General features: G+C 38.5%; 2 protein-coding genes and 1 pseudogene across 3 annotated transcripts in view; 1 reads left to right on the forward strand and 2 right to left on the reverse strand.

Annotated features, from left to right (window-relative positions):
• Positions 1 to 19,928, reverse strand: part of LOC149111901 (endothelin-converting enzyme homolog) — a 28,205-nt gene that overhangs the window by 2,288 nt on the left and 5,989 nt on the right. Inside the window, exons 8-18 of the mRNA XM_089289277.1 lie at positions 19,147 to 19,286; positions 16,164 to 16,392; positions 14,192 to 14,290; positions 12,537 to 12,614; positions 11,610 to 11,710; positions 4,110 to 4,168; positions 3,781 to 3,832; positions 3,096 to 3,163; positions 2,238 to 2,362; positions 1,336 to 1,401; positions 766 to 861 (exon numbers count right to left, since the gene is read on the reverse strand). Coding sequence (XP_089145403.1) covers positions 766 to 861; positions 1,336 to 1,401; positions 2,238 to 2,362; positions 3,096 to 3,163; positions 3,781 to 3,832; positions 4,110 to 4,168; positions 11,610 to 11,710; positions 12,537 to 12,614; positions 14,192 to 14,290; positions 16,164 to 16,392; positions 19,147 to 19,286 — 1,113 coding nt within the window. The remainder of the gene's footprint in view (positions 1 to 765; positions 862 to 1,335; positions 1,402 to 2,237; positions 2,363 to 3,095; positions 3,164 to 3,780; positions 3,833 to 4,109; positions 4,169 to 11,609; positions 11,711 to 12,536; positions 12,615 to 14,191; positions 14,291 to 16,163; positions 16,393 to 19,146; positions 19,287 to 19,928) is intronic.
• LOC149111902 (uncharacterized) lies at positions 4,846 to 11,607 on the reverse strand. 2 transcript variants are annotated; one of them, XM_089289495.1, is made up of 5 exons: positions 7,822 to 11,607; positions 7,357 to 7,478; positions 6,771 to 6,911; positions 6,082 to 6,207; positions 4,846 to 5,759 (listed from the first exon to the last, which is right to left on the reverse strand). In XM_089289495.1, the coding sequence occupies exons 3-5, from the start codon at positions 6,902 to 6,904 to the stop codon at positions 5,654 to 5,656; spliced, it is 366 nt and encodes a 121-aa protein (XP_089145621.1). In that variant the 5' UTR covers positions 6,905 to 6,911; positions 7,357 to 7,478; positions 7,822 to 11,607; the 3' UTR covers positions 4,846 to 5,653. The 2 variants fall into 2 exon arrangements, 1 of the variants encoding a protein (XP_089145621.1); XR_016207175.1 differs by having other exon boundaries at positions 4,846 to 6,207; positions 7,885 to 11,607.
• LOC149111903 (uncharacterized) lies at positions 17,693 to 18,343 on the forward strand (annotated as a pseudogene).

Consider the following 19,928-nt stretch of genomic DNA (forward strand, 5'->3'; position numbering starts at 1 on the left):
TTGTTTCCTCGCCAAAAACACTCTACGTGGATAGTAAAAAAAAAATCTGAACACCTTTGCCGTTGCCATGTCAACAAAATACAGTATCAAAATACACATACTGAGGTCTCTGTAAGTGTTATTATGGGAATCATGTACTGTTACAAAGGGTTTCAAAATTTAATATACCGCCATTTTGACATGTTTTCATTTACATCTCAATGAACAATTGTTAGTTATATTTTTTCAGAGAATTGTGAAATAGTATAGGTAACCGTTTGAATGGGAGTGTAATTAACGATTTACACTACAAGTGATAATCAAAATTGCACGAGCCTTTATCACGTTATCAGTGTAACGTTAATTTGCACTGCGGTGCGAAATAAAAGATATCGAAAACTTGGCCTGCTTTCAACCAGCCACAATGAAGTAATTCTCTCTGTCAAATGATTAAGCTTGTTTACGTACCCTCGCCAGCCTAGATTTTCTCAGTTCAAAGCAGTGAAATGCAGCAGCTAACTTACTGGGTTAAACGACCATTTAGTAATTGCAGTTTATTCAAATTGGTCCATTATAATATAGTCATTATATTAAGAAAAGAGAACTGATGAAAGATGTATTTGGACCCAACAATGATGTGACAAAGATACGCTAACCCTGTGATCATACCGTCTAGCATAAAACATGGCTAAAAGATCGTTTAGAACATTTCTTCGCTCATTTTCCAGTGTTAATACTAGTAACACCAGTACGCAGTTATAAAACAAAGCGTGCTCAGTAACCCACCGTAGCAAATCCAATGAAGAAAAGTTGATCCACACTCAAATCCAGGTTAGGTAACCGCCCCTCTTTTTTATTGTCGTCGACCCAAGACTGATATGCCTAAATACAGAGGTTTGATAAAGATAAAAAGTTAATAAATATTAGAAGTTCAATGCCTCACAAACTTGTAGAACACGCTGTTATGACGCAACATTTCAAGCCAAGGAATATTTAAGATGTGAGCCACAGAAATAAAATACAGATGAGCGTGATGAATAGGGATTCCTTAAAACTGTAAGTTATATTTAGTAGTTATAATATCTATTCTTTATTCAGAGCTGCACGGAACTCCTAAAGACATTTCCAAATACCGAACTTTCTTTTTCTAACCCTTTCCAAGAGGAGAAATAGAAGGACGTAGTAGGATACGTAAGAGTAGGGAAAGAAGAACTTAGCATCAGTAAATTCTCCCAATCTCAGCTGGGCAAATCTTAACTGAGACCAAAAAGATCCTCTACCCACGATTTAGACCTGTAATCAAGTTTCTTCAAATCTGTTGAATCACGACGGAGATCTGAATAAGCGGTGGCTTACATCATATGCAAGCTTTATCCCTCCATTATCAGCTATGTTTTCATTTAAAGTTTGTTGGCCATTTATCTGCAAGAAAAAAGAAAAAAAAAAAAAACACAAGACATATTTCTACGTTTTTGCCTTTGAATGTTCAAGGATCCTGAAAGTTGCGACCATTCAAATGAGAGGTCCTGCGAACTACCTTCGTGCTCTAACTTTTGCGACTCTGGTGTTCACACAATGTTCAGAAAAAAAATGCAAAAGAATCATTGTCTTTTACAGTTGTATTTATTACACCACCAAAACAAATGCTTTACTTAAACTAAAATCCAACAGGAGTCTGTTATTCTCCACTGTTTATTATGTCTGTGAGGCTTGTGTTTGTGTTTGTGTTTTGTTTCGGTTTTCTTTCTTCTTTTTTCATGCTTTTAAGGTCGTTTATTCCTGAGGGTTAGGACTATTAAAAGCCCTTTCCTACAAAAATCCAAGAAGGGTCTTTTATTCTCCACTGTTTCTTTGATCTATGTTTTTGGCTTTTTTGTTGTTGTTGTTGTTGCTGTTGTTGTTGTTGTTTTTCCATCTTCTCTTTTTTTTATGGTTGAAGGTCGCTTCTTCCTGAGGGTAAGCAACATTAACTACGATAACTTCCCAAGCAAAAACCGGAGGTAGCAATATTAAGCCGACCTCTAAACTTTTCGTATCGTTAACGTCGTATGAATTAAAGCTAGTTTTATGACTTTGTTTTTGTGTTTGTTTGTTTGTTTTTGTTTTGTTTTGTTTTTATGACTGTTTCCACAAGGCGCGCAAGATCGTTCTGATTTCAAGTCTGTGGATGCCGTGTACGTGTTCCATCAGCTAGTTAACGGGTACAAAACAAAGTTTTGTACTGCTTTCTACAGGAATGCGGTTTTTGTCACACTTACATACTCTCCAAACTCTTCGTAGCTGTTGTATTGATTAACCAGGCAATAAGCTTTTGTCTCGAAATTCTGCTCCGAACTATCAGACCACCAATCTTTCGCATTACCATTTGCATCAAACGTTCGTCCTAAAAACGCAAGTTCATCATTAACGGATGTTGAGCCGCACTTTGACGTCATACTACGGTCGGCGTATCTTGACTTATAATCCATCAAATAATTTCGCTCGCACGCGATTGGGCTAAACGCTTTACGTGACTGAATAGCCCCCCGCTAAAAGTGGGGAATATCCGAGTGATATTCCCCAGTTTTCAAAACTGCGCGTGTTGCGAAAAATATTCTAAGGATAAGAAACACAATAGCCTCCATTTGAATTTGAAACTATGCGCGGATATTATTTTGTCTTAAGACATTATCTTTTCCTCGAAGCGTCGCTCCCGGAAAACTGTTCGCCTCTCAGAACAGATAACGTCTGCGGATAAATATATGGGTATATTTTCGCGCCAAATGGAGGCTGTTGTTTATCTATTTAGCCTTACGTTTTTAGGTTTGACGTTGTTAATGGGTCACTGTCTTCTCTGGTCTTATGGCGTGCAGAGGTTAAGAAAAAAACCTTCCGGCCTGAACTGAGAACAGTCACTGACTCATACGTTTATTAAAATTCCAAAAATGCAACCAAATGGCGCATTGGGGTATGAAAATATAATGCCACGTTAAAAGACCAACTCCGAATAGGGGGGTTTTAAACCGCACAATGTAGTCTATACAGGCTCATTTGATAGGAAGGCTAGCTACTTGGATAGGAAGAGGACAAATTAAGTAACAGAGTTGGGGATAGCAAGGGCTACAAATAAATACTACCTTGGCTGTCAAATCCGTGTGTAATTTCGTGACCGATGACCATTGCCAATGATCCATAGTTGAGATATCTGAAGAAACATTGCACATTGAATGTTATAGAGAAATCTTCAAACGCACAAGTCAAAGGGAATTTGTTCGTTTGCGCTCGCTAGTTTATCATAGAAACAACAAAAACGTGTCTGCAAATTTTGTATTTTGAAAGTGTTTTTTCTCCGAGAGCGATTTTTGTACGACTAGATTTTTTTAATCCTATTTCGAAAATGCTCTGTAACTTTCCACTGCAATTGAGTATGGTAAAACGCAGACATGATTTTGTTTTAGCGCTTTCGATCCTGAAACTGAGGAGCAAATTAAATTCGCGAAAAACAAAATTCTCTGATGATCCGAACTCTCGCATTTACAGTTCACGAAAAATTTGACAGTTTATTATATTTCAAAATTCTCGTTTTAGTTTGATAGCCAGCTCTATAAGCGTTAATTTGATACAGGGTTTTAGGTGTTTGGACGCGAGGAACCTCTACAGGTATACGGTGACCTTGAGACCTCCTGCCACGAGAAAAACGGACAGTTTGTTTTGAAGTATAAAGACATTTGACATTTAACCAGCCAGAAAGAATAATTAATCTATTTTCTTGCTTCCCACCCTTCTTCTTCGAATCCAGCGACAGGGTCCACCATTACTTACTTTGGGTAAAGTTTTCTGTAAAATGGAGATTGCAGGATTCCAGCCAAAAATACTGCGAAGAAAAAGTAAATGCACGACCAACAATTATATTGATAAAGTAAGTTCAGCTGTAGTACATTATCTGGCAAAGCGATTTTTAAAGACGTAAGTCATGTCCAAAGCATTCATAGCAGCTTCTAAGAAACAAAGTGAAGCTGATTTTCGCAGGCCATTGGTTATACTCAGGACGTATACTCTCTGTGGAGGCACCTACACGGTATGATAAGATTGTCTAAAGCCGGGCCCCTTTTACACGGGTTCTTCTTGTTCAGTGAAGAAAATAAACTTACCTATTCGGTTTTGCTGTGGACTGTAATATCCATTGACTTCCGCAGGACTTTCCATCCACCTGAGGAGGCCATTCAGAGATATATGTTAATATATAGATTTAGCCCAGCCTAAAAGCGGAGCTCGTCAGTTATTTTTTGGAATGTTGTTTTTGATGAAAATAATCCAACACGTACATGTATGTGAAGTAAACTCCGAGCGATTTTATAGTTTCAGCCCGAACTAGGATTACATCAGCAGATCGAGGTGTAAGATGGTGTGATGATGAAAATAGAGCCATGATTTCAAGCATTTCAGGGGAGCCACCAAAAATGTTGATCACATAACAGAACTGTCTTCTGTGCTTTTTGGTGGCATTTCCCACTCTTTCTAAATGAGAAAGACAAGACATTGTTATTAATCATTATATTCTTTCTTAGTGAACAATTGGGACTCCTGCACAAAAGAAGTTTACACATTTTTTTGTTGTGGGGTATGACTGAAATGCAGTGGTTACAATATAATCAGTCCCCAAATTTCTACCAAATGAAATCTCACAAAAATACCAAAATAGTATCCACATGTAAAAAGTTTTGTTTTCTAACTTGATCCCCCAAAATAGTTAGCTATCTTCATTTTTGTATGGAGTCTCCTCCTGCTGAAAGGGTTTGTACCATCTCTCAAAGTATAAGTATAAGCAAAATCACTCTGGCATGAACGATAAATATGATATTTTGTTGCTGATCATGAATACTTGCATAGGCTTCTGATAATAATTTTATTATTCAATTCCAATGTGATTTGTTCTTTTTCTCGACTAAGATTGTGCACTACAGGAGCTGTTATTGGGTTCCATTAATTAATTGTGTTATGATTAAATTATACCAAGAAATATAAGTAAGCTACAAGTAAGTTATATTATGTACGCGTATTTTGTCTGCACTACACAACCAAATGCACTCAAAGATTATGAGGCATAGGCACATTTGTCAGAAAAAGCCAGCATATCAAAGATATGTTTTGACTGACACATCAGTTAAAGATAATTTACAGCAAAATGGATAAACAATACATCAATATCCTGCATGCACCAAAGCTGGACATGGGTTTATAAGGCAATGATTTAAAAAACAGATTGAAATAATTTATAAATTAGAGAACACTATTTGTACAACACTAGGGAACAAATTAACCTTTTTCGAAGTTGCGAATGGCAAGACTGTCGGTAGAATGTCACAAATTTCTCAACTCTTTCTTTCTACAAAAATACTAATCCTGCAACTTTGCTTAAGACCCAGTTCTCCATTTCGTGTTGGCAAAATATTAATTTATGCCATGCCCAATGCAGGTTATTACAAAATTGATTTAAGTGCAACATAAACCAAGTACAATAAATATCATTTTCAAGCCAAAAAAGCAATTATTTAACTAAACCATGACATGATGAGTAAATTATCTCAGAAAAACTGATTAATTTAACAGACACTTTAAATAATTAGTTAATACATGTATCATCATTAGATGTTTCTTAATAATGTAATACGGTTTATCTGTCACAATGTTGCTGCTACAGCTGTATGATATCACTACACACAGTATGGGTTGCAGAACTCAACTTCCAAGTCAGTTTGTTCAATGAACTTAGTGTAGAAATTAATATGGCATCAAGTTGTCTGTGAATATAGAGAAACCAAACAAAGCATTACAATCTTAAGTAATAAATTATTGAACTCTTTTACATGTATGTGCAATGTATGTTTCATTAATATTGGGGATCTCTCAGAAGCTGCCTCTATGATGATTTAATTTGCTCCCAGTGCATTTTTTATGGAACTTTTCACACATTAATATCTCTGTCATGACAGTGGTCTCTGTGTTCTACAACAATTAGTACACAAGAAAAATACACTCAGTAAGATATTGTTTACAATAAAAGTCAATCCCTATAAGCAATCATAAGGACCTTGAATTTATATTTCTTTAGAAATATCTCACCTGGCCATGGTTGCTTTGAAAATCTTTGATGTTTTAATCCAGGCTGCCCATGTGTACACTGTTCGTATATTAACTGACAGGAACAGGGATGTAATCATTCTGTATATAGCTGCTACTTGAACACCACTGAACATACAAAGACATATCAATTATAATTTACAACCAGCAGATGACATTCCTTTCATTGATATACAGTGTACTTCATTGCTAGTTGTTTACTGAGTGTCTACAGTAGTGAATCAAATGCTAGGGGGATGGTACCAAAACTTTCACAATGGCAGGCTCTGCCCTGAGATGCAAAGCAAACATTATATAACCGTTATGAACTTGGCGACTTGCTTTTGAGTGCACATGCAATTTGCTTTAAACAAGGAACTGGAACATTGCAGTACAACAATGTGCACAGTCCCAATCAAAGGGCCATCCAGGCCGTTTGGTTGTACATATAACTGAAAATCAGACTTTGTCAGGATAAATACTGATGTTCTTGCTGAATTAATCTGAGTGTGCAGTTCCAGAAGATATTCACACCCAACACCCATTCATGGCCAGTTATTAGAAATTCCAAAGTAACAGGAGGAGGAAGCTCTTAAAGAAAAAAACCTCCATGTGGGGTATGAATCTTTTCTTGAAGAAAACAATGTCTGAGAAATCATTAATTACAAAATATGCTTTAAGAAATATCCTACCTGGTAAGGCCAACTTTCAGAAAGTTTTGTAATCTAGACTGGCTGGCAAGTTCATACATTTGACAAGTTGACACCGGGCATGTTTGTAAATTTGTGCACTTCAACATCACATTACAATGTACATGTAGTAGCATTGGTCAACTGAAAACAGCATAATTTGGTTAATTAATTTACACTGTACATTATTTGGTTAAATATTGGTGTATATCGAAGCACTCCAACAGATGACTATGAAAATTAATTTACAGAACATATTGGCAGCTAAATCATAATAAGTGAAAAATTGAGCATGAACCATTTACATGTACATGTAACAGCCCTCACCTCAGAACTGTCATAGATATAATATGTTTTCAAACTCGCTGAAATTTCAGATGATTCAATATTAACATGTACGTACATCTTTAACAGTGTGTTTGCTTTACATTTACTCTACACACAACCAGTATCCACCATAGGCAGACTTTTAAGTTTGCCTTTGAAAATAAATTGCGTCAACTAATGCATCTTTCATTACCTATTCTTGTGACGAAATGACACAAAATTCAAGTACAAGAAGTCATAAGCATAAAACTGACTTAATTACCTGGTAATGCTTACTGCACCTCTTACTGTCTGCATATGCCGTCCATAAACTGGTACTGCCTGGACAATACTCATTATTTTTCTGATCACATCTTTTAAAATGTCACTGTTAAATAATTTGTCCTAAAAAGGCAAATGCATGAAATGTTATGCCTTTGGCACTCACCACATACCTTAACATGATGTATAATGTACACCAAGTCATGATCGACATTCACAATTCTTTTTACTTTCATTGTAACTTTTTTTGTAACTTTTTGCAGTGTCATTTTCCCTCACTCGAAGACAGGATTTCCACATTAGGCGATAATTCTCTATGAATTCACAGGGAGTGTCAATTAAATGGTGACTAACTTTAGCAAAGGAGGCATTCAAATGTCAGATTTTAATGTTAAGTTCATAACTTTACATTTCTCTGTGTGTGTATATACATATATGTATATATAAAACGACTCAGTGATTGCACCTGTAGAATGTAGGTGTGCTGGTGGAAGAGACGGTCTGAACTTTCTGAACTTTTTCCCCTTACCTGTAATAGGATGACTAATATGAATTGCAATTCACAACCAACACCAAAAATCAGGTTATACTGTATACACATGTATATTTTGTTGTCTTCCGTTATCATAAAAAAAAATAAATACACCTTTAAAACCCTCCATAAAGTTCACACTCATTATAACACTGCTACATGTAGTGCTGTTTAACTGGAAATCAATTTAACTGAAACTGTTGAAACAGTTCTGTCAAAATTGTTTCTAGCAGTTAGTAGGCAGGATAACAGAATATGCAATCATGTAATACAAAGTAAATGCCAGAGATACAACCATGTTAGTTATATGTTAGGATTTGGTGAGCTTCTGTGTCAGGTATGGTGAAAAATCATGGACTCTAGGTTGCAAAAATGAAGGTTCCTGAGACATTTTGACAGGGCTGAGAGGAATTAATATATTTACAAAAGAAGGAGAAGTTCTTGCCCTATCCAGTTCTCTGTCATAAAAATATCTTTTACATACATTTGTTATATATGGCTTGCGTTTTGAGCCAATGTAATGCACGCTCTGACTTTCTAGTGCATTATTTCCATTTACATGGTACATGTATATGTCAGTAAAATCGTAAAACATCACACGTGACAAAAATAAAAATGAAATGCCCAATTTATAATAATTTAAAAATACTTAACACTGAAATGAATCTAATTCTTTACTTGAAAATTATTCTCCCATAATGCCCATGGGCCAATTACCGGCCTGCTAAAAGGTCCTAAAACAAAGCAAAAGGAAATTAAGAAAACCACTGCTTTTTTCCTGAAAATTGTAGCGACTGAAAACGATGATTGAACACTCTGAGAGTGCATTCTATTACCCTGGCGAGATAAAATTTTTTTATGAGAATAGAGAATTCACAAAGTTATATCACAAACGATTTGGTACTGGACAGGACAAAGGAAACAGCCAGGAAGAAACTGAAGCTTTCTTTGACAAGCAAAAAAGTAAAGCACAACAAAGAAAACAGTCAGTGACATTCCGTTAATAAGTTAGTCAATCAAAAAATTAGCGTGAAGAAGAGAGCAGAGAGTGAGAGTGGAGCGAGGAATGCACTCTCACCAACTAAATTTTGAATGTATATATGTAAAAGTTATTTTTGTTACCGAGAAATGGTCAGGGCAAAGACTTCTACGCCCTAAATTTTTTCTAAGTATGTAAATGTCATTTTCACTGTTCATTACCCAGTAAAGCTCTTAGCATTTTGTTTTTAATTAGTACTATCTCACTTTTATGGAACATTTCCATAAGTGTAAATACCACACTGGGGAATAACATCTCATTAGGAAAATAGGGGCCATGTACCTCCAAACAAAAGCAGTGGCATTAATAAAATGAAATAGCAAATCAAAATCGAAGTAGAGCTTTATTTGCCGACAGGGTTTACATGCATAATCGTCTACTCGACATTTCGACTACAAGCATTTCACCAAACCGAACTAACTGGACAACAACAAAATAAAACGAGGAACTCTACAATATAAACACAATATGCATATCATTACATCTGAGTATCAAACAGCAAATCCCTTCTCAATGAAGGATGACCGAATGAAAGAAAGGATGAAGAAAATTCGTTTAAGCTTGCAGTGTTAAAGTTTAACGATTATTCACGCTTAAGCATAGATTTGAATATCACAGTGGGTATTTTTACCGACGGCTTAATTTACCTTTGCTGTCATTTTATCGGCGGTAGCTTTACCAGTCTTCAACCAAATTAACGTGGAAATTCCCCCCAAGCATTTCGCCAAACCGAATAAATTGAACTAACAAAACGAGGAAATACTTTGTAATCACAAAACGTAAATATTCACATAGGTACGTTAAAAGTAAATTTAGCAAATCCTGTTCGCTTCGGCTTAAAATGGTTTGTTGACCTATCTTGGTTTAAGAAATTTTTGTAGTCTAGGAAGCGGTTGTGCCAATTAACACAGAGAAAACTTCAAAACTCGCCCGATAGTGTTTACAAATACAGATTTTTTGTTTTGAACGTGACGACGAAACTCGAGACAAAACTTGATTTGTTTACAATATGCAACTTACAACCTCCACAAATTAAAACCACTCAAATGTTATTGTTATGAGCGAAATTAAACCTATGTAATTTACAAAATGCCTCACAGTATGGCTTCAAATAAGGAAGACTTTAAAAAAGGATTCCTACTGAAAATAAGCTTATCTCGCCGAGGCAACTTCATAATTTCCATAGCAAACGCCACAACAAACGTCCTTACCTCAAGTTGGCAATTCACTTCGGCCAGTGCAAATCTTCCAGGCAGAAACTTGCTGCAAAAGTTGTGAAGACTGAACGGAGCTGATCTAATCTTTTCGAAAGATCAACGAGTCAACCACTTTTTTCCGCTGTGTTTTCTGTTTTGTACTAAACACAGTTCTCTAGTTCGTGACCTGATTTTAATCATGTGACTTTTCTTGCTCGGCTGCACAGCATCTCGACGCGCGAATTAATTGAACAGTTCTACAGCCGTCGGGTATTTCGTCTCCTTTCTATAGTCCTCGTTACCTTTGCTTCACTGCATTGTTCCGTGTTATTTCATCCCCTTTCTCTAGTCCTTGACTCGCTATAATTAACGGCAGTGTTCAGTACTGTTTCACCTCCTTCCCCAGCGCTGGCCCGCTCTCTTTCACGATCTTCTTCGCTACTTCTTTGCTACTTCTTTGCCTATTAATTCTTGCTTTCTGTTTCTGTTTTATGCTTCAGTGCAACCCCATCTTAAAAACGTTAGATCAACCTCCGCTATTATTTGTTGACATGGCAAATAGAAATGAGTTTTCTTTTCTTTAAAAATACCGCCAAAAAAAGATGGCATTCCTCGGTTCTCCAGTTTGCGCTACCGCGAGGCTCCTCTCCCCCTCCCCCAGAGTCTGTACGGACGGCGTTCGCTCGCTCGCTCGTACGGTGACGTCATAACCAAATTTTCTCGGCTTGATGGGTTTACCAAAATTTCTAAGGAATGGGGCTCTGCTCGCGCGCCTTCGGCGCGCGGGAGCTCCGCTATAATTAGCACGACCTGATGTTAGTCGTAAAAGCAGGAAATGCGTAGTACACACTCGATGCCTCAACTTCAAGTAATTCAGTTTATTGAGATAACTAATCTAAAGCAATCAGATTACAAGCCTAAGTTTCCTACAAGCGATAGTTAACGTTGGACATTTATTTGAAGAAAACTGAAATTTACAACATCGTTCCTTTTTCTATCAGAATCATGGAGTTATACAATTGTAAAACGTAAATTAGAAGGGTGAATCTAGTGATCAGGACTTTCCGGCGAACACGGTGGCCACATCAGTTTTCATTATTACTACATAGTCAATGCGCAGAGTAGCAGTTTGCGGTAATTATTTGCTTTACTTCGGTTCTGTTTTTAGGAAGGGACTCCCTAGTCGGCTTCATACTCTATTACTACTACTGCACGTTTACATCAAGAAACCTGACAGGGAACTCACGGTCGAAAAGTTTAGTATACTTGTCATCTCTGCACGAAATCATAAAATAAGAAAATGGCATGTCGCTTAGCAACGTCTCCGAGGAAGACTGCGGGCTCAAGATAACTACCTACCCCATCACTTCGTTTTCAGATATCAATGATATCAGAATCAGGTTCGCCACGTAAGACTAACGGATCCAAAAAAATTTTCGCCATGAAACGTGGTTCAGTAATTAAATCCCAAAGCACATCACACTTACAACTCTTTGTTGACCGGCTGGCCAAGCATTCCAAAATTCTTTTGTATAATCATCTTGTTCATTGCCACCTCGTTTGCAAAATAGTCGTTCCTTGCAACCAGCTGAGAAAAAAAAATCATTAAGTTGACATTTAAACCAAGTGATAAGTTTTACAAAAACAGGCTAAACTGGTTCGGTCTGTAACGAGCTCACAGTGGTCATAACTAACTAAAACATGAGCAAATAAAGCTGATAAGTACAACTTCTGGGTGAACAAAAGTAGCTGAGTTGTGTTTGACTCCCATGAGAGAAGGAAACTATTCAAGGCAAGCGCAACGATCCAATAACAGCGAGAGCATGTAAATGAGGCTCAAACTGTTAACCGGGCATGAAGTGTACTGTTAAATAACACCTGGCATGGCGCTCAAACTGAAACTATCTAATTCTGCTCAAATCGGGCCTGCGAATAACCAATCACTTTCGAAAATTTTCATATAGTACGATCAAGGGTAAAAATTCATTGTTTAACGCTAAAGATATACATGATATTAAAGTAGCTAACAACAGTTTCCAGAACTTTCCGAGATTAAGATTGTGATAAGTCAATATAACCACTCTTTTTCAGTTGATGTAACAATCCCGGTACCAAACAGCTGCCCAACGATTGCTGGAAACCCCGCTATCATCATCGTGGCACAATAGCTTACCATAGCAACAGTATGACCTGGTACAAACACCCTTAATTTTAGCTTTAACTGCTAATGAGCTCCATAACCCACATTTTTTACTCGAGATTCGATTAGCAGGATATGACACAACTTTTGGCAAAGTTTAAAACTTTTTCTGTACATGTGGTTCAGAGCCACCTTAAATTTTTGAAATGTCTGATCGAGCTGGTCATCCTTAGAGATGTCACATAAGCGAATATACAAAATAGTAATTACTTACCATTGAGTATTGCGCGTCAAGTTTGGTGTCATTTTTGATGTAAGGGGGATACCCGATATCTTCTTTGATTGCTTGGGCCTGGATTGGAATACGAGAGTAAAATTATCATATAAACTGAGAACGAAGATGACGACACAATATATAACATGGGTTTTTTTCCCCCGAAAACTATTTATCCGAAACATGAAAAAAAGAATATACGGTGAAGATATGGACGATATAAGACTGACTGGGCTTACACTCAATTCAAGCGTCAGCAATCAGTTAGGTATGAAACACAGCTGAATGCGGTTTCTCTTCAGAAACGCGCCGTATTCCATGCCACTTCCGATGAGAAAATGACAAAAGAAGAGTTTAGGAAGACTTGTGTTAAGTGGATATTACAATTCTACATTGTCTTCCCATCATCAAATTAAACAAGCATCTACACTAAGCTCTGCAGGCTCTACCAAGATTGTTAAAACTGACTTAAAATAACATAGCCGGAGCGATCAAATGTTTACTGTATTGGGTAAGATGGTTCTAAGACGAGGCCAAGAAGGCCGAGAAAACAGCTTTCGACAGAGACACAAGGAAAAAAACCCAGACGAAACAAAAAAGATCTTCAAAAGGTTTTCGCGCGCTTTTCTGTACCTTTCAAACCTGGTTTTCACTAAGACACAAGCACAAGCACTGACAAGAAACACATAAAGGTAGTGAGGATGCGCATGAAACAAGGTCAAGCACAAGCAGAACATCTTCGTCTTCTTGTGCTTGGGAGAACGCGCTGCTGTAAGCATATTTGGGCATAAACATGAGCCCGCCGTACTGTTTTACTGTATCTGGGAAGTATTGGACGGAAAATAGGGCAATTATCCATTCTGTGCATGCTTAAGGTGGCTCCATAGGGTAATCATTCATGGCGTTGCGCGCGCAAGTGCTATGTTTTGAATGCTGTTTTTGAATTCGCTTTCACACCCAGTCCTTTCAAACGTATTACATGTAATAACGAATGATTAAATAGTGGTTTGCTATCATCTCTGTTAAGTTTTTGGGTTTTAGTCTTCAGTGAATTATAAATGCCCAAACAACTGTGTTTTTTACTGTTTGTGTGGTTTTATTTGTGATTTTCTTGAATTTTGTTCCGTGAAATCTTCCAATTTTTTTACAACACATACCGCTGCAAAAAATCTGGTCTTATAGATTTCCCTGAAAAACGAGCTCCGACTAAAGTAAAATATTTACTACCAATCTGCCAAATTTTACGAAATTTCACCGAAGGAAACGCGAGAAAATTCACTGTCAGTTTTGCTTTTTGTGCTCATGTTGACCTCAGAAAATATCCAAAAACACTGACTTTTTCCTTCGAGCGCGCGCAAATTACTTGAGCTTTCGTGCTCAGCGCGCGTGCGATCGTAAAACTATAGGGAGCCACCTTAAGGTGCTTATGTTTATGCTGGTGCTTGTGCGATGTCGCAGTGAAAACCAGGCTTAAATTAGCGGATTGTTTTGTCTTGGAATTCTTTCAGTTTTCCTTCTAAGAAATGATAATGTTGAAGAGGACAGAACCTGCATGGTGGTGCCTTCTATACCAGAGTAAATAGAAATGGCTGAAAAATGTATATGATCAAGTAATGAGACGGTCCATGAATTTGAATGTTTTCGCTTCTCTATACCTTTTTCTTAGCGGCTTGTTTTGTATCGTAATCCATCCAGTCTGCAGACTTCAAGTTATCAATAAAAGCTGTGCGAAGACGGGAAGTCATGTCTTTTACCTGAAAAACAACAATCCACGAGACGTGGCGTCTGGTTTACTACGTCAACAGAGCCATAACACGGTCAGATGAGACAGCAATTTACATTAAAAATCGTCGTTTACAATTATGCCTACATTTTTTTTTAAACAGAATAGAAACACTGCATCACTTGACCGGTTTCCGTCTCATCATTATTATTTAGCTCTTATTAACGAGCAGGAGGTCTATATGGGAGAATCCTGACCGAGATCGTGAGTACAGACCGAAGGCAGTGAGGTCTGTACACACGACCGAGGTCAAGATTCTCCCATACAGACCGACTAAGCTCGGTTAACAAGATGTTTATTACATGGCAAACAAGAAAAAATTAATTGTTCAATTAAACTGGTTTGTACCAGCTGACATTTTGCTTGCGAACGGCGATGAGCGGAACTTAAATCTGCCAAAGTTTGCTCGTCCTCCTTACTTTTTTTCCTCATCAGGCTTTTTGGCACTTCCACTAATATTGTTAGAAGAAAATAGTCAATATCTTTTGTATTTTAGTTTGCAACTTTTCACTGCAAAATGTCACCGGTAGATGCCGGTCTAGATGGAAACCATTGAAATCTAGACCGCGGTCAATATCGATTTCAGCCAATCAAATTCGTGAATTCGGTAGTTCCCAGTCCTTGTGAGACATAGCCATATAATAATATTTATTAACGCCGGCTTGGAGCTTCGGGAGACACCAAATCCGCAAGGTAACGATGCCAGGCAGCTATATTCGCTGGCCCGGACCCGGACAGTCACAAGGGCAGAGGGCCCACGCAGTCATTAAAGCAGACGACCCGGACAGTCATTAGGGCAGAGGACCCAGACAGTCCCTAAAGCAGAAGACCCGGACAGTCACGAGGGGAGATGACCTAAGCAGTCACTAGAGAAGAAGACACGGACAGTAATTAAGGCAGAGGACCCAGGCAATCACTAGAGCAGAAGACCCGGACCGTCACTAGGGCAGAGGACCCAAGCAATCACTAGAGCAGAAGACTCCGACAGTCATTAGGGCAGAGGTCCCAGAAAATTCCTGGAGCAGAAGACCTGGACAGTCACTAGGGCAGAGGACCCAGGCAGTCACTGGAGACGAAGACCCGGACAGTCATTAGAGCAGATGACCCAGGCAGTCACTAGAGCACAAAACCCGGACAGTCATTAGGGCAGAGAACCCAGATAGTTACTAGAGCAGAAGACCCGGACAGTCATCAGGGCAGAGGACCCAGACAGTCTCAAGAGCAGAAGATCCGGACAGTCACTAGGGCAGAGGACCCAGGCAGTCACTAGAAAAGAAGACCCAGACACTCATTAGGGCAGAGGACCCAGACAGTCACTAGAGAAGACCAGGACAGTCATTAGGGCAGAGGACCCAGGCAGTCACTAGAGAAGACCAGGACAGTCATTGGGGTAGAGGACCCAGACAGTCACTAGAGAAGAGGACCAGGACAGTCACTAGAGCAGAAGACTCAGACAGTCACTAGGGCAGATGACTTAGACAGTCACTTGGGCTGAGGACCCAGATTGTCACCAGAGTAGAAGACCTAAGCAGACACTAGGGCAGTAAATCCAGATTGTCACTAGGGCAGAGGGCACAGACGATAAAAGGAATAGCAAAAGTAACAGAAACACACACATCTAAAAGTCAAAACAATGCAGGAATCGAATTATCCATTTACAGCCATTTTAAGTCTTAAAAACTCGGAAAAAAGTATCTTTTGGTTATCTTGGTGCTGTCTTGCATAAGTGAAATAACTGCAGCACAGCACTAGAGTAAGAACACTGGAGTCACGATAAACGTGTCTGAACCCTGATAACACGAAGTTCTTATCTACATACACGAGTAACTAAAAATGCTCCTCACCGTTGTTTTTGTAGATTCGTCAAAATTCGCATCCACAAACAATCTTCCTAAAGTCATTCCCACTGGTTCTACCATGCTCTCCAGACAGTAAGACCACCTTTTATACTCTCGTACTCCAATTATCGTCTCCTGGAATTGTCGCTTAGCGTGGACAAACTGAGAAGGCATTGACATAACGTAGTTGTCGATAACACGCCACATTATGTAGTCGTTGATATTAGCTGCGGATCTAAAGGAAAGGAGAAGGAGGCACGTCCCTCATCAAACCTCTTTTCTATATCATAATTTTAATAAAGAGCTGGAAATAATAAGAATTGGTTCATGCTTACCGCGTATATATCGAGTTATGGATGCATGGAAGGCAGTGTAAGAGCTGCTAGTCAGCTTCTCTTAAACAAAAATACAGCACATTCGTATTTTAGTGCAATAAAGGGTCCATTGGCTTTATTTGAGCTTTTGCGTGTTACTCAAGTACTGATTGAAAGGGCTCTTTGCAAATGAAATCAGATGTTTCTATATTCTTCTAGAAATTGTATTTAGGGTGGTCTAGAGGTCTTGAAAGTTTCTACCTATCCAGAGAATTCTTTACACCTCAGTACGTTCCTGACGTTTCTAGCTACAGATTGGGTACAAGTTCTTGGGCTCTCTGTATAAAATGATTGATTAAGTTTTTAACATGGTCTTCGAGTGCCTTCTCATGCTTCGTTAGGTGAGAGTGAGGATTAGAAAGTTCGCCTTTTGGGCGAGTGTTATTTAAGAACTTTAAAGAATCACCAGTACATATTAATCACGAATAGCACGAGATGCTGTGATTTTGTTTTTGTTTTGTTTTTGTTTTGAAAGGGCACAGCACGATTAACTGTCCCAAGGAATTTGAGCGCGACGTATGGAATAATTTTTGTGTGGAGAGGGTTTAAAAGCTCAAAATTTTACAAAGAATGTATGAGCTCATTAGCGCTTTTGCCACACAGAAATTTTGATGTTTTTGAAAGCCAATTTCTCCTCGAATATTACACCCAAAGAGCCAAAAATTTCACCACTTACTAGATTTCACAAGCTCTTTAAGGTTTTCTAGTAAAATCGTGTCTAGCATGATGCCTTCTATGCGAAAAGTCGTATGTTAATGAGGAAAAATGTCAACAATGACGTCAGCAAAGATTCGCCTATAGAACACAGGTTTTGCCACTCTATTGACCAATCAGAACGTGCGTAGTTTTATAAACTCCCATCAACCATAGCTTGACTAAAAAGCGCATGAGGATCCTGTCAGTTATTGTGAAATACATAGCATTATTATATGGCAAGGATAGTCTTGAGGTAAATCCGAGCCTTCTGATTGGCTCTTTCTTGGTCTGGATTGCGCCATACGGACCGTTTCCGTGGAAACGGTCATAAGCTGTGTATTTTCTGTTTTCGAAAGCCAGCATATTCAAAATTTGCAACTAAAACTACGAAAAGAAAATGCGTAAATACTTTCATTCTTCGCAAAGAAACTACCTGAAAGACTGATATTTTACAGAGTTTACAACATGGACGAGGAAGGCGAATATTTATCAAGCGCATTTTATTATCCTGAAGATCTGGAAACGTCTAATGTAGACACTGAAACAGGCATCAGCGAAAGTCAGGAGGTCATAGACGATTTTTATATGAACAAACAGAAAAGCGCAAACTCAAATAAGAAGACGGCTACTGATATGAGCATGCACACTCTTCTCCGCTGCGTGGAAGCTAACGGTATGACAAATGAAAGAATTGAAAGCCTACCTGCGTCGGAGCTTGACCACCTTTTGTCCAAATTTGTCTGAACACACGCAGAAAAAAGGACAAAAGTACGAGCTAGCAACAATTTCCAGTTTCCAGCACACTATACAGCGAATACTTAAGTGAGAAAGAATATCCATTCAACATACTCAAGGACAATGAGTTTGAAAAATCGAGAGGCGTACTAGCTGCGAAACGCAAGTCACTGGTTCACGAGCACGGCAAAGGAACTGAACAAGCCGCAAGCCGCTAAGGCGACTGACGAAAACGAAGAAGATGCTCTTTTTGAAGCGGGAGAATTCGGCGTGTTTGCACTTTTCTGTTTGTTTATAAAATCGTCTTGAAGTCATGTTTATATTCAACATGGTAGCTTGTTCTTTCTGAGTTGCTCGCGTCATCAAAAACACGTTGCGGCGGAAACCCTTTGAATTCATGTGACCGGAAGTGCGTTCTAACAGAAAGCAAATAAGCATGGCGCAAGGGCCATATAATAAACTACTTACTAACCTAGCTAGCTCGAGCCGTATTGGGGAATATTGACCCTCGGTCGTTTTTGTACGAACCTCGCAACGCTCGGTCCGTACTGTCACAACCTCGGACCAATATTCCTCAGTACGGCCCTCGCGCTCGGTTAGTAAGAGGTTATTATTGCAAGCTCCAGTGCTATTGCCTGTGAGATTTCTAAATTCCTCGAAAGCCCGTAAAGACATTTTTGGTTCATCTGCACCTAAAAACGGATAAGTGACGTATCAGCCTGAAACTTCTTGTGAGAAGGGAACCTCTGTTCATATCAAGAATATGTGAATAACACAGCTCTGTAATCATAAGGTTTGAGATTTTGCTACGGCTTTCCGGGTGCGAAAACTTTTCGGGACCTTCGAGAAACAGGGCCCTGGGGCCCGTTTCTCGAAAGTCACGGAAACTTTTCGGGCCCGTAAAGCCATTTTTAGTCCATCTGTATCTAAAAACGGAGAAGTGTATACGCCTGGGAACTTCTCTTCATATTAAGAATATGTGAATAAAACAGCTCTGTAATCGTAAGCCGGGTTCGAGATATTGCTATGGCTTTACGGGCCCGAAAAGTTTCCGGGGCTTTCGAGAAACGGGCCCGTTTATAGAGCTGCGATAGTTTGGACATTCTGGATGAGACTACACTCTTTGTGGTTATCCTTAGCACCCTACAATAATTTGCCAAAGTCCATTGAACTGAAATACTCACTTGTAATGGTATTGCTTGCCAATGTCTTTGAAAAACTGGAGGTACGCGTCTGATGATGGATAATAAACTGTATCAAACGAAGAGAAGACTCTTCCCTGGTTGGAAAATGCAGTATTCAGGAACTTGACCATGACTTCTAGCTGTGAGAAAACAAAGGAATCATTTCACATTTACGATTAAGCAAAGCCGCGCACATCTAGAGGGCACAAAGACTTTTAAAAGTTTAGTTATACCCTTATGAAAGCCCTTTGCTAAATAATAATAATAATAATAATAATAGTTCATTTATGTAGCGCATACATCCATTATTTGCCCGAGGCGCTTTACAAAACTGTCCCTAAAAAACTACAATTTTACTCTAAGAAACTTTAAAAGTAAAATGAAAAACTAGGAAAATACCTAAAAATATGATAAAGAGTTACTCTTAATAAATTTAGTAAAAAGGAAGGTCTTGAGTTTTTTCTTAAATACTAAAACTGTACTGGATCGACGTATTTCCAAAGGAACAGTGTTCCAAATCTTCGGAGCGCATACGGAAAAAGCTCTATCACCGTATGTTTTGGTTCTACAAGTTGGCTGCATAGCAGGTCTTGAAAATTCGAGCGAAGACCAATCTGGTAATACCACCAAATATTAATACTAACCAGTAGGTGGTCGAATTACTAAGGGTGTGTTATATTCAGAACTATACCATTTATAATTCCAAACCAAAATTCAAACTGAATTGAAACAGAACTTAAAATTCTACAAAAACGTTTGGCAGTTCCGGAAGAAATTACACT

Source organism: Orbicella faveolata, unplaced genomic scaffold (genome assembly GCF_042242905.1).
Source record: "Orbicella faveolata isolate gen_17 unplaced genomic scaffold, um_ofav_v1 contig_2, whole genome shotgun sequence".
NCBI classification, from domain to species: Eukaryota; Metazoa; Cnidaria; class Anthozoa; order Scleractinia; family Merulinidae; genus Orbicella; species Orbicella faveolata.

Bases quoted from the DNA above. Each gene is read 5' to 3' on its own strand.
- LOC149111902 (XM_089289495.1), bottom strand. From the start codon at position 6,904: ATGCTACTACATGTACATTGTAATGTGATGTTGAAGTGCACAAATTTA. The intron at 6,208-6,770 runs GTAGGATATTTC...TTGTATGTTCAG, and splicing joins CTGAAAGTTGGCCTTACCAG to TGGTGTTCAAGTAGCAGCTA. The intron at 5,760-6,081 runs GTGAGATATTTC...CTATATTCACAG, and splicing joins TTCAAAGCAACCATGGCCAG to ACAACTTGATGCCATATTAA.